At 39.2% G+C, this 14,583-nt stretch overlaps 1 protein-coding gene across 2 annotated transcripts in view; it reads right to left on the bottom strand.

The window, feature by feature from the left end:
• ATP6V1A (ATPase H+ transporting V1 subunit A) overlaps positions 1 to 14,583 on the bottom strand; it is a 30,305-nt gene that overhangs the window by 13,334 nt on the left and 2,388 nt on the right. Inside the window, exons 1-5 of one of the 2 annotated variants that reach the window (XM_021292662.2) lie at positions 7,365 to 7,533; positions 3,765 to 3,859; positions 1,927 to 2,055; positions 1,002 to 1,216; positions 136 to 273 (exon numbers count right to left, since the gene is read on the bottom strand). In XM_021292662.2, coding sequence (XP_021148337.1) covers positions 136 to 273; positions 1,002 to 1,216; positions 1,927 to 2,055; positions 3,765 to 3,846 — 564 coding nt within the window. In that variant the 5' untranslated portion in view covers positions 3,847 to 3,859; positions 7,365 to 7,533. Of the gene's footprint in view, positions 1 to 135; positions 274 to 1,001; positions 1,217 to 1,926; positions 2,056 to 3,764; positions 3,860 to 7,364; positions 7,534 to 14,583 lie in introns of those variants that run through there. The other variant, XM_005506251.3, reaches the window with a different exon arrangement.

Raw genomic sequence — 14,583 nt, 5'->3', positions numbered from 1 at the left:
AGCAAAAGCAATCATTAACTCAGACATCTTGTTGCATGAAACACTTTCTAGTTTGCATCATGCAAAACAGAAAAAATACATCAGCGTATGAAAGAGACATGGAATACACCAGCATTTTCTGTTTGGGAGACTTACTGAAGTGTCATAGTTTCCTGGCGGAGCAATGTATGTAACTGTACCCCTGTTCCGTGGGGGCAGCATGATCTTGTGTTTGATAAGGGAGTTTTCATTCACCACACCATAAATATCTCCACCAGTGATGTGGCTGCCAACCTAAAATCAAAACAAGTCTATTAGTCAGAAGTGAGAACTCCAGTTTTAAAAAGAATCTTGTCAAAGAACTGTATAAAATAACTACAGCTATTAAGTCTAGCACTGTGATTACTGCCTTTATAAATGCGTTGTTACAGCACAGTAGCCCATTTACATAACTCATTACACTAACAGCACATTGCTAGCAACACTATCTGGGTTCAGGTGCCTTTGAAGCCTCAGACAGTAGCAATTAGTGACTGATGCAAGGAATTTTCCTCATTTCTTTTATACCTCTCAGTTTAATTTGTTCAGTAGAGAAAGGCAAGCATATGTTAACCTGCAAGGCTGGGAAGAAGATGATGACTAGGGCTAAAGCCTTGACGTTTTCCAGCTTTGAGGCTATCTTCACCATTCACAAAACATGTGCTGCAGTTATTCTTTTTGCTCAGGTAACACTTGTTCCTGCTAATGCTTAGTGCAATTTCACTAAGTTCTTTACAGTTTTGTAAATACATAAAAACTTTGCAAGTTTCTCATATGCAGCAACACACAGTAAGCAACATGGAGTAAATTTTGGTGATCCCTGTCCAGTCTCATACATCACTGCTGTCTCCGAGCACCCTTTTTTGCAAACTTAATGCAGCGTTAACCATAGCTCCCAGCAGTCACAGCCTTGGCACTCTGCTCCAGCTCCAAGCTCTGGGAGCAGAGGAACAAGAGGGGAAGACAGGCTTGTCAGAACGTACCCGCAGATTTTTGGAAGGTGTAAAGTCCCATTTGACATCTCGGCTCAAAGCTGACACATTGACACCTCTGGGGATATAGATACTTTTGGTCAGAGTGCTGATGTCCAAGAGAGGCCTCTGGATACCATCAAAAATAGCTCCCATAATGCCAGGTCCTAGTTCCACTGACAGGGGTTTGCCAGTACGGAGTACAGGATCTCCTACAGAGACACCAGCTAAAGATTTGCTGAGGAAAAGTTAATCCAGAGAAAGGGAAACAGGGAAGAAGGCAACACATTCACAACATCGTACTCTTAAACCAACTTTCTGAGTTTAAGGTAATATTTTTATTACTGTATTACACATAATCATTTGAGAAGTATGTAGGCTTTATAATGAACTCAAATTGAAATTGCCATAACAACAAAAATGCTCACCCTCTAGTGAGGCAAACTAGGGGGTCAATATTCTGCTTTATGATCATTAGTTCAACCCAGCTACATGGATAAGTTTACTGGAGTGCCAGGTAGCAGGATGGCAAAATAACAGGCATTTCTTAAATCTTTAAACCTAGAAAACAGGTTTGACTGTTAAAGTCAGACAATATTATGAAATATATAACTTTTTTGCTTCAGAATTTGTTAGAGAGCACAACTTTTTTGACCTTCCTTAACAAAGATCTGTAATATTTAAATTAAAATGAACTTAAATTCTAAGGTATACATTAGTTCATTTCCACTTAAGTCTCAGTACACAGCCAAAGAAGGTAAAATTTACCTCAAAACCATCAGAATTTACAAAAGATGTGCAGAACAGATGTCCTGCTGGCAGAGGAAATATCAGGTGCTGGTCCCAGTAGCTTTGTTCACCATCTTCACCTTAATCACCACTATGTTCTAGACTGTGCAGCCTGGCACAGACCCAGAGGGATCAGTGAAAAGGATACATGTTTCTTCATACACCTGGACTGTTGCCAAGTCACCTTCCAGTCGGATAATCTCCCCCACGAGTTCACTGTGGCCTACTCGTACCAGTTCGTACATAGCAGCACCTGCCATGTTACACGCTGTGACCACTGTAAAAGACAGTCACACAGGTGAATGTTTTTCCTGTAGCTCAGGAAATTTATTCATCAGAAGTTAGTAAGAACTACACAGCATAAGCCTAGCATTCACCCAAATCGAAAGTGCATTCTTGATTTCACAAAAAGGATAACCTGGCTGCCACAAAACCTCATATTTCTTGTTTAAAAGCAAAAAGAAAATGTTTCCCTATACTTTTCACACTGTTCCTTTGTGCTTAATAAGAGGACACTATCAGAATGTGGTAGTTCACAAACAATTCATGCCATAATTTCTCTTATCTATCTTGACAGGTTTAGGGTTTGACATGTTTAGGGTTTTAGAGATGCAACTTTGACAGACAAGTTTAATAGGCACTTCCTCCTTTCAGGTAGCTGGGCCACATTCCCATCTGACTAAATTAAAACATACAAGAAAATGGCAAAAGCTCAGCAGATACCTGAGAATTACATAAACCTGTGGCTGGGGACCAGCATTTTCCAGTGACTAAAATTCCTGTCTACCTTGGTAGCATCTGGATGCTACCCATAACAATTTCCATGTGTAGATCAAAACAAGGCACCGACTGAAGGCAATACATACCATTGTATCCAGAGCAGCAGATGCCTACAAAGCTTTTAGGGAAACAATTATTTTGATATTTTATTTTGTAGAAAAGTGATGCATACCTTCGAGCAACTTAAATTAACTTTCAACACATCAAGACTGTTTTAAAGCACGTTTTGGGCCTGAAACCTCATAATGTTTTGAGTTAGATTTCAGCTGATCATACAAGAGGCCCAGCCGCTTTAGGACAAAATTTATTTTATCTTCTATATTATAATATCGATTGTGCACACTGGGTTCACATATTTGCACAAAAATACATTTTCCACTGCTTATGAAAGTTGTATCTGTTTAAAATTGTTTTAAAGTATCACTTCTGTAGTTAAGGAATTGGCAGTTAAAGAACAGATATTTATTTAGGTAGACAAAAGCCAAAGGAGCTTCTTATTCATCAAATAAACTACATTAACAAAAATACATGCTATTTTTCTGTTCTTATATTCCCATCTTTAACCTCTTAAAGAGAATGCAGGAGGGAGCAGAAAAGCTGGTAGAGTCTGCACATATTCAAAAGCTGTTACTGTCAGACCTTAAAGAAACTATTCAAGCTGATCAAGAAGAAGGAAGAGTCCTCCTTCTCACACTTGTACTATCACCACACTCTGCCACTTTCCCTGACCCTTGCAATTCCTCACTGAGGTCCTCCAGCCTGTGGAGCAGTAACACGGAACAGCCTGACACTGGCAGGAGCCTGAGTATTTTGGAAAGCACAGTGTCAAACTGTAATTCAGTGAGAATGGACTGTGCATCTCACACGTTTTTAGAGAAGCTTAATATGTTAGGCCTGCAGATTTCTGACCAAGTGGCTTTATCTAATCCAGAAAGTTTACTACCTTCTGTTTTTATTATTATTCTTCATCAGCCTGCTTCTGCTGTTTACATCTTTAAATATGATTAATTAGCAGTAACATCTTGTTATTATATTTCTCAATATTTTATCAGACTAAGTCAGTGATCTTTCTTAAAAAGCCCTCTCACAAAAACAGAAAAAGCCCCACCCAGAGTTCTACTATACTTCTCCACTTCCAAGCGAACAAGATTAACAAGACACTAGATGAAACAGAACCCATTATTTCCTTTACAAAATAATACCTACCAGGTCCTGAGACTCCATAAACATAGCCAACAAAAGCCTCTCTGTCCTCATCACGGATTTTTGGTAGCTTGGTGAAGTCCATTTTGCCTGTTCAACTGTATAGAAGGAATATAGAGTCAGTTCTGAAGAATACACGTGTATTAGCTTCGTCCCCTTCCTCCCCTCTGCTCTCTCCTTGTTTTCAGCTAGAAGGAATTCTGAACTGAAGAATTCTGAACTCATACAGCCTGAAGCACCTTAACCACACCAATTTTAAAGCTATAAAAAGTTAAAAAGTAACCCACTTAAACAAACAAAATAACTAACAGAAACACAAGGGTAGAACATCACTCCACAATATCTTCCACAAAACACCACTGAGTGAAACAGTTACACTCAAAAAATGCCCAAACATCCCTGGACTACTTTCAAGCCCAATAACAGGATGTTTAAACAATGGAGAACCTCTTCTGTCTTTCATATTTTATCTACTCTTCTTCAAAACATGGAGTTTTCCATGATTCTGAGTGATTTCCAAGCTACTTTATGCAGACAGAGCAAGAGAAAGTTCTGGGGCTGCTCTACTGCCACCAGTCTCTAAAAGGCAATACTACAAATATTAATTGTGAAAATTCTGGGTTTTCCTATGTCAGGCTGCTGAACCAGAGTGTCCTGAGAAAGAAACATACATTTTCACAAGCACCAGCATGCAAACATGCAGGCCCTCTCCATACGCCTCACAGCTACGTATTATGCATTCTTGCTCTCAGTGAAACCCATTGAGTGTTATACTAGAATTGTGCTAAATAATGGCCAGAAAACCCAACTTGTAACAGTTAAACACCAACATCTGTTGTCAGTAACTGTTTAGAGAATCTAAACAACTGGCACAAGAAAAGCTGTCTTAGAAAACAGACCTCCTTGATCCCTGTTTGTCCTGTAATTGACAGTTGGGCTGTCCTGCTTCTGGTGCTGATAAGAGTATTTAATAGTTTTGCTTTGTCAGCCCTTACCATGGTTTGCGTTACCTGGGAAACCGATTAGCAGTACAGAACTGTAAGGCAAGTCTTTACTAATTTCTACTCTATTGATACATTTAGGGTACAGCACTGGTGAAAGGTGCAGTAAGGTAGCCGCAACATACAACGTTCTCTGCCTATCAACAGGTCTATCCAGCAAAAGCCCATGGTTCAGTGACATGAACTATGTGAGGCACCTGTTGATACTCAAGAGTCCTTGCAAGAAACTTAACCTAACCCAGCATCTTCTGCAAGGTAGCAAAGTCAGAGGTACACTTAGGCTTGAATACCTGCCCTATATACAATGAGGAAGACAACTCCATTGCAACCCCTTCTGCCACCACCAAAGGATGCTTTTCAGCCTGTTCTTCAGAAGCAGTAAGTAGGTGACATTTGCCATTCTTAAAATCTTATGATTGTTTTCCAGCTTTTTAATACTTTCCAAATCCTCTGCCCCTTACCAACATAAAAGTTTTGAAATGGTATCCCTGCTCTGTAAGAAAAGGATCTCCAATTATTCCAAACTCTTGTTCATCCTGAATGAATAGCTTCTTCCAGGCTCTGTGTCCTGCTGGAGTGGATTGTCTAACATGGCTAGCATTGACTCATTTCACAACAGCCACCCCAACAGTTGATCATGACTCAGTCACCACCACCCTGGAGTGGAAATGCTAGCTGCTCTCAAGCTCAAAGGCTAAGTCAGATATCTGTTAGACCCCTCAACTCTCTATAACAATGGTTTATCCTTTAAGCTGCCTGTCATTTAGGCCCAGAAGATAATTTTTATTTCACTGATTATTTCTCAAAAACCTCCTCTGACAAGTGGCAAAGAGGAGGTCCTTGCAAAGCATTCTGCAGTTCCTGAGCAGCTGGTAAGAGCTGGTTCTGATCAGACTAACATAACTACCTCATCTTTTTTGTTTTTAACAACTAAAACATTGCAAAACTCAAGCACAATTACTGTTCATACTTTTTCAGTATGAACAGATTGTCTCATAGATCTACCCCAAACATTTACTTCAACATACCATAAAGAACAATCTCTAGAGTCCTACTACCAAAATGTTATACAGCAGCACAATAAAGAGAGCACTAAACCAAATTCTCATAGCTGAATTAGTGACACTGTTTAGCAGTTAGACAGTAAAAAGTCCCATATGAAAGAGTCAATTTACAAAAACAAGGAAAAGCAGTAATAACACTGTCCAGTTTCAATTTAAATTAACTTTTCTTCATACCCCAAATCTGCAGGTCAGCTGACTGCTGCTTAAACCAACCATTTATCTTTTAGGGACAAAACCAAGAACCTCCGAACAGTCATTCCGCCATTAAAACATCAGCATCCTGACACCAGGCATGTACCTTTCCTGTTCCTGTGGCTGCTCTGCTCCCTCTCTCTTCCTACAGCCATCTTCTCAAATTACTGGACAAGCCAACTAAAAAAGTTTCCTCCACTAGGCCACCTAGCAACACACCAATAAACCCTGTCTTTGTCCTTATCTTTAGCATCTGCACCAACTGCTTTTAAACACATACCTATTAACTAGTCCAAGTGTAAAAGATGTGGTGAATTCTTCCTCACCTTTCTTCTCCTATATACCTCCAAAGTACATAAAATCTAAAAAGCCAGTACTCACCCAGCCAAGCTGACCTCTTTTTTAAGAGGCTACACATCTTTTAGCACTGAATACAAATTAATTTTAAAAAAAGAAAAAATATGTTATTTGTCACTGCATAGTTTGCTTGTGCTTGCATATTAGCATTACAGATTTTCATTTGAAATGGAAAAGTCCTTGAGGGCAGAAATGTTGCCTTACCTACCTGCACTGTTAAACATCTTCATTTTTAGTACTCAGATAAAATTAAATTCCCTAAAGCACACCAGATTTTGCTAAACATAACATCATGTGTGTGCAGACAGTATGTACTTACACAGGAAGCCAGGGTAGCTAAGCCATTTTAGAAATCTACTGAGCTCCTGTAGCCTTTAAGGGTCCTCTTGCCAACACAGGGCATTAGGCACAATATGCAATACAGTCCTACAAAACTCCATCAGCACACCTGCACAGGGTGTTATCTTAATTATCTTACAAGCAAAGACGCATCTTGTACCCATTATAACTTATAAACAGGAGATGAGGAAGAATCTTAAACAGTTCAACGATTGATTTTAAACGTGCTTTTAAGCTCTAACATGGTCATATTCTGCCTAATAGTGCCAGAAATCAAAATATTACTTGCTACAGAACCACCTCTGACTGACAGGTCAATTATTAAAGTAATTTTACAGTCAAAATTAAACAGGAAAGAGCTAATGACCAGAGTTTTCTATCTTGATTTCACCCTAGCACAGCAATCTGGCTACAGCGTAACCCCAAAAAACATAACTATCATGCTTACAATGCTGGAGAAACCTGTTTTCTATTACAGTTCCCTATTTTTGCTTCAAATACTTGATCAGACCTAGAATTTAGAGGACAAACTGCCTTACCACAAAGATCTCTTCAAAATTAAGACTCCAGTGAGATTTTTTTAGAAGGATCATTCTTACAGCAAGGAAGAAAATCCATGACTATTTTATCATACAAACACAAATTCTTACCTTCTTTTGCAGAAACAGGAACAAAAATCCACAGGCCCAACGGAAGCAAAGCCAGAATTCAGCAGTTAAGCACCAACATTTAGGAAATAATTGTCCTTCTAGTGCCCCTACAGAGAGGGATGAGAAAGCTTGCTGCAGAGGGGAAAGAAATTTCTGACACACAGCAGAGGCATAACCACCTGACTTGATGAGTCATCAGTCTCTCCCACCAGCACCGAGGATTGCCGCAATAGCAAATCAAGCCACCTAAAGCCCAGCTGAACTCCCATCTGTGCCCTTCTTACTGCACAGGACCGAGCATAAGAAATTAAAAGCAGCATTCAGTGTTCACATTAAGGGCCTCCTACAAAGCAAATAATCCCAATGTCCCAAGCAGTACATACTACTACATACAAATCCTTGAAAGAAAGATGCATCCTTTTTGCTGGAAACCTTTTACCTACTAGTCCTCTCATGCAACAGATCCATGCCAGTGCATGTTCTGTTCTAGAAGAGCTCAACAGAACCACCATTTAACAACAGACTGCACAGGGAGGCACTGAAGACACTGCAATACTAATTGCCTGAGTATGTAGAACCAGTATTGATTCTTATCAAAATAGCAAGCCTTGTGGGTCTCACTGCTGCCAATATAAAAACCCCTTCCTCTAGGTAGTGGAGGCATTGATGCAACTGCACAACATCCAACACCTTAGCAAAGCAGGCTGATGTGCCACCTAGAGTGACAGCTGCTAGAATGGATTGTCAAAGACTGACAGGGACTGACATTGTCCTGTATGTTGTACAGAAGACAAGTAGCTATGGGGGCTCTCCCCCAGAAGCCACATCAGTTGAAGAGTTACCTGCAGTCTTCACAACTTCTCAAGACTATCTTTGCAAGTTTTAGGATTAGCAATACATCAAATCAGCACAACAGCTTAAATCATAAATGGTAAGAAATAACACATGACGAGCAATTCAGAAGTAGCGGCATTACATTAATAAGTCACCAGTGCTAGGATTCATTCTGCTGGAGTAACTTCAAGCTAAGGTAATAGATTTTACTCTATCTGGAACAGACTATAAAGTGTTTGGACTTCCTAAGGCAAAAAAATTGAGTCAGAATATAAGCTCTTACATTCAATATCCAGGAAAAATTAATAGGCATACACAATAAGAAGTAGCCAAATAAAGTCTTCCAAGAAAATCCCTCCTTCTCAGTAAAAACCTAGCTGTCACAGGACAGTAAAGATCACAACCTAGCCCAGACAATCAGCTTAGCATCACATTTGAGTCTTGCTTTAGAATCAAGACTGTCAATATTTACTGTGTTCACCTGAGTAGGCTTTGGTACGGTGCACAAGGCCCACTGTCCAGCTGTACGAGGATGTGTTGCAAGTGCCTCATAAATAACAGAATAATGACTGCCATAGATTTACTCTAACTTGGACACTTTATACTTCCCTTTATAACAGATGATATTCTTAAGAGGAAGTATTAAAAAAATACAGCACCTAAACTACTAGACAAATGCAGAAGTTCAGCAGCATTTCTGCATCTAGAATCCGGGATATTGTCCCAAAAGAAACAGCATGTCCAGAACTCTAACACAGGTCACTTGGAAGGAAAGCCAAATAGTATTCTCAAGAAACCTGCTCCTTCATACCATGCAGAGTTATAATTTTATAACACATAATAATAATAACACATCAGGGAAAATTACTCCAGATTTCTCAATCACCAAACAACAGAATTGTTGAGGTTGGAAGGCACCTCTGGAGATCAGCTAGTTCCAACTTCTCACTCAAACCAAGCTACAGCAGGCTGCTCAGGGCCATGTCCAGCTGGGTTTTGATTAGTTCCAAGGATGGAAACCACACAACTTTATTCCAGTGTTCAGTTACACTTAAAGGAAAAAGTGTACTTATGTTTAAAGGGAATTTCCTGTATTTCAGTTTGAGCCCATTGCTTCTTCTCATTTCACCACATAACACTGAGAAGAGTCTGGCTCCATCCTGTTTGCTCCCTCTCATTAGGTATTTATATAATTTATAGTAAGTTTCTCTGAGCCTTCTCTTCCTGAGGCTATACAAACCCAGCTCTCTCACCCTCTCCTTACATCTCACAACGCTCAACAGTCCTTGTTGCCCTTTTCTCAACCCACTGCATTAAACCATGCCTGCCTCGTGCTGGAGAACCAGAACCAGACATAGCACTCCAGATGTGGTTTCCCCAGAGCTTAACCGAGGGGAAAAACCACCCCCCTGAACCTGCTGGTAGCATTCCTCCTAATGCAGCTCAGGGTCATGCTGGCTGCCTTTGCCACAAAGATATATTGACAGCTCATGTTCAACTTAGTGTTGACCAAGACCTCTAGTCCTTTTCAGCAAAGCCACTTTAGAGTCAGCCAGTCCCCAGCCTATAGCAGGGCATACAGTTATTCCTCCCCAGGTGCAAGACTTGGCATTTCCCTTTGTCAAAGTTCACGAGATTCCTCTTAAGCCTATTTTTCCAGTCTGTCAAGGTCCCTCTGTATAGCAGTACAGCCTTCTACTACATGAAAAACCTTCCAACTTTGTATCATCTGCACTCTAAGGAAACCAGGCAGAAGTCACCTCCTGTGCTCAAAACAATGATGTGGCTTATTCTTCTCTTCAGACAGACATTGAGAAGCTAACCGTATCAATCTTCTTGCCATAAGCGTGGAGTTACAAGTATCACTGTTTCTTAAACTCAACAATATGGACACTCTTTCATTAAAGTGTTCATACAGTTCCAGTTGCCACAGGGCACTTTTATGCCACCTCTGCTCTTGACAGGTCAGGAATCTGCTCAAGTGATGATCAGCTACATACTGTGGATCCACCTGCAACCACACAGGACAACTCATCTTTTGCGCAGCTTGTTTCTTGGGTACTATAAATCTCCTTCCTCTCACATGAGGCTTGCTGCTCAGCACATGCATGGTGTATCCAGGTGTAGTAAAAAAAAAAAGATAGGAAATAGAATTATGCTGTCATTGTCAATACACCACACAATGGCAACAAAGTAAGACTGTGCAACATGGCAATTCATGAAGCCCATCACAAGATCCTGCTACCCTCTTAGTCAAAACAAATGGGGACTTACCTGTGGGTATGGCAACACATATAAGCCTGATACTTCAAATAGACATCATGCCTTGCACACAAGCTAAATGTATACAAAATATATTTAGTACACATATAAAGCATAAGAGACTCCCTTCTACCACAGAGATGAGGTGTGAAGTCTGTCCATGCAAGAAGTACCACCGCCACAAATTGTTATTCAAGCATCCAAGTTTTAATTCAGAAGCTTGGGAAATTTCTTTAGCTAGTCCAGAACAGGACTAGAAAAAAAGCTGTATTTGGACACAACCAGGAAGCCAGCAGCAGTGACAAAACTAGACAGAAAGGTTGGGAATACATTCATTGCATAACTACTTTGACCCACTGAAGATCTGATCAGCTTAGTAGATAACCAGCCTTCTAATTTCAAATGTGCTGGCAATGTTATCTAGAGTTGGTAAAAATCATAGTTTTCTCCATTAAGATACTTCTCTCGCTACAGAAAGCCACTTTGTGTGGAAAAAAAATCTTCACCAGCTGACTGATTATATGCTACAGAGTTTTCCATAATAGGGTTTTCTACACCAATTCTTTCCTCTCAGCTCAGAAGACTTTTCCGGTAGAGCTCTAGCGGTGGTAATGGATGAGTCTCTCCTTATTTCTTAGTTGCTACACTGCTCCAAAAGTTTCCTACTGTGAAAAATTCACCATCCATTTCAGCCTGCTGTACATCCTTCTCCTTCTTTGGCTTGATACTTTCATACAAAAGAAACATTTAATGCAACTGAGATCCAAGTCATAACACAGAATACCAATATAATCTTAATTTCTGTGTCCCACAGCAGCCTTCTTTTTATTTTATCCTGGTCCTGTCAGCTAGCTGTAAGGGTTGAAAAGTTCTGCAGCCATTTGCTTAGCGCGACAGTCATTTCTTCTAGATGTGCAACATTTTAATTAACCTCACTAACATTACTGCAAAGCTAAAATCCACCCTTGCTTTTATTAAATAAAACTCACTCTACTTTTAGGTGCATTTGGCATTGGTACTTGAAAGAGTTTTTGTCAGCCTAACCCTTAAGATGACAAATGTCAAAATGAGACAAACACAAAGCTGTAAGCAATTATAGCAGCAAACATTATGATAGTTTAGTAGAGTAACTTCTGAATAGTTGAAGATTCTTATCTTAACAGACAGAAGGTGTGCAATTTCGTAAAACAACTATTGCTAGATTTGTAAGTCAAGCTCAGTTTTACATGCAGAAACATATTAGTAATATGTGCTCATTAAAACACATAGGCTCCTCTACAAGCCTCACCACTGTCTAGCCCCTTGTCGCAAAATGTAATAGCCAAAATACTACGCACAACTTTGGAACAAGCATTTAAGCATTTCATCATCACACTTAACTTTTAGAGCAGTCTTTAAAGTTGGGATACTATGGAATCTTCAGTTTATGATGGGAGGTATTTGAAGGCTAGTTTAAAGAGTTGAACCAGGAGTAAGTTTGCATTAAAGTCTTTAAGAAAGATCTAAAACCCCTAGCAGATAGAAGAACTCTTTTACGACACTTTGGTATAATGAAACACCTGGTTGGAATCAGAACACACATACTGGCATTGGATTCCAGTAAAAGGAAAATAAGCTGAGGTTGACTTTTCCTGGAATGGAAAACTTCATCTTTACGTTTTAAAGCAAGTTAAGCCACATGTGGAGATTTTATGTTCAATTACCTAAAGCATTTACAGCTTCTTCAGAATAGCCAGAGCCTCTTCAACATACTAAATTTTAACATTGCTTAAACAACATATTGTGATGGTTGTCTGAATATCTACCAGGTGATGCAAATTTAACTCACAATAACAAAACCCTCAAGATTTCCAGGACCTAGAGGAAAATCACATAATAGAATTTCCTTTTTAGAAGTCCTTACCAATGTTATCTGCATTTAGCCAGAAATACCACTTTTTTCCCCCCAGCAAAGAGCTGCTCTTTAATTACTTTCATAGCGAGAAACAAAAGCATTACATAGTCTAATAATGAGAAGGACCAAATATTTGTCCCACTATCTGAACTTCTTGGATGATGCAATTTCTTTGCTAGAATATTAAAGTAAAATCATTCTCCAGGCTGCTAAAGGAAACCCGCATACTTGAAAGCTTTTCTCCAGCTATAATTGATTCTAACAAAGGCACAGTTTTTCTGTCTATAGCCTTTCCAAAACCTTTCTATCCCTCATCACACCCAATCATCCCAAGCACAACAGGACCGCTCGTCATGCATATGGCACAGAATGCAGACCAGCAGCACAGACATTCAGACAATATATCTTTTACAGTCTCAAACAACAAACCACTCCAGCAAGCAAGCATAGCTTATAGCATCCTACAAACGGAACACAGCAAGGGGAACACGGTGCCTTCACACTGCAGATTTTAGCATTTTTCTTGGGTTGATGTCTAACAGGAGGAGTTAGTTTGATAGACTGTTTAGCCAAAACCCACCTGTGCACCAACATTTCACCTTGGCCATGAGAATCCTTACAATAAGAGTGAGCTTCAACTGATTAAAAAGGACAAAGATGACTTTTACATTACAGAGATAGCCCCTAGGAACACCACTTTTCTCTTAAGCATTTGCATCTGCAATGGTTCTATTTTCGGCAGATGTTTTAGTTTATTTAACAATTTAGCAGGATGAGTCTTAGCTCAATGAGGTAGCAATGGTCTTCAAAATTACTCTTCTCAGGATTAAACGGATGTCAGGCTGGTAATGCAGAAAGCACAGTGCTATAAAAATGCAGCCACAATGGCAGCTTCCCATACTAGTTTTAGTACTTCCTGATTACTTCTGATGGGAACATTTTAAGCCAGTCACAACAGACTATCTAAAATGCTGTAAACTACGATAAAACTAAAGAACTGTCAACAGCCACCATGCACGTATTAGATCACTGTCAGACAAATTCTTTCTGAAGAGAATGAGCAGTGACACTGAAATTTACTGTTACAAGAGGAGTTCATGTGTAATCAAGTTGATGAACCAAAAAAATAAAATTCAGCAGCTAAAACTGATCTTCATCTGTCATTTCACTGCATTATAGTAGTAAAGTCTATTAAACTATGACTTTCTGGATTTATCCTTATATATCTTACCAGTTTTCGGAGTAAGTGTATGTGTATCATTTCAGTAAAGACAGGCATTATATGGCAAAGCTTGTTATTGCAGCCATATAATTTATGGAAGTCTAAAAAGTTAGCAGCAAATAGTCAGTCTTTCTAGGAAGTGGGGATGTTAAACTTTGGGAGAATTTCATAAAAGCAGAAGAAATAAATGCATAGATGAAATACAGTAACCAAACTAAAAACAGTCATGAGATATGACCAAACCCAAGAATTTAGTATAAGCTTAGCTATCCACTTTCAAAGCAGAGGAAGAGGTGAACAAAACAAAACAAACAAAAAAAACCTTTTCAGAACATGAAAGAAGGCACAACAATGACAACCAGAAGATCCAGTCTAAGCCAGTTTTGCATGTTGGACTTTTAGGTGATTACTAGATTCACCTGTACAGAAAGATGAGGTTGAAAAGTTTAGATTAATTCTGCTTCCCCTGCTGAAGTAGATCCCTGTTTTTCTCTGTCCAGCTGGAAGGCTAAAGAAGTCACATGTTTTTAAGATAGTGAGTAAGAATGAACAAGCATGATATTCCACAGTTGACTACATCATCTGTTTTCCTTGATATAGTTCCAGTCTAAAAAAATCATGTGGATACCACTGTTCAAAGATACCTCAATATTTCCAAGTCACAAAACCCCCACTTTTCTCTGCGATCAATGATACAAGTATGGAGGAAAGAAAACATATTTCAATTCCAGGCAATGTAGATTTTTTTAGAAAACACAAAGAATGAAAAAGAGTGGCTATTACTTGGCAAGCAATAGCATGCAATATTTTTTGGTCAACCTAAGAGTAAACAAAGATATCAACTAAGTTTATCCTGTAATCCTTTTCCTCTTTTTAAAAGGCTAGGTATGTCCAATCAGGAACACAGCTTTAGTTCACAAACAAGATATTTAAAAGCATGAGGGAAAAAATGTCAGTAGAAATTTTCAGGGCTCAAGGACTCAAAGAGACAGTATTATGATATCAAA

This window comes from Columba livia, chromosome 1, assembly GCF_036013475.1.
Source record: "Columba livia isolate bColLiv1 breed racing homer chromosome 1, bColLiv1.pat.W.v2, whole genome shotgun sequence".
NCBI classification, from domain to species: Eukaryota; Metazoa; Chordata; class Aves; order Columbiformes; family Columbidae; genus Columba; species Columba livia.
The sequence above is the reverse complement of the archived record's forward strand: the minus strand, read 5'-3'. Positions and strand labels throughout refer to the sequence as shown.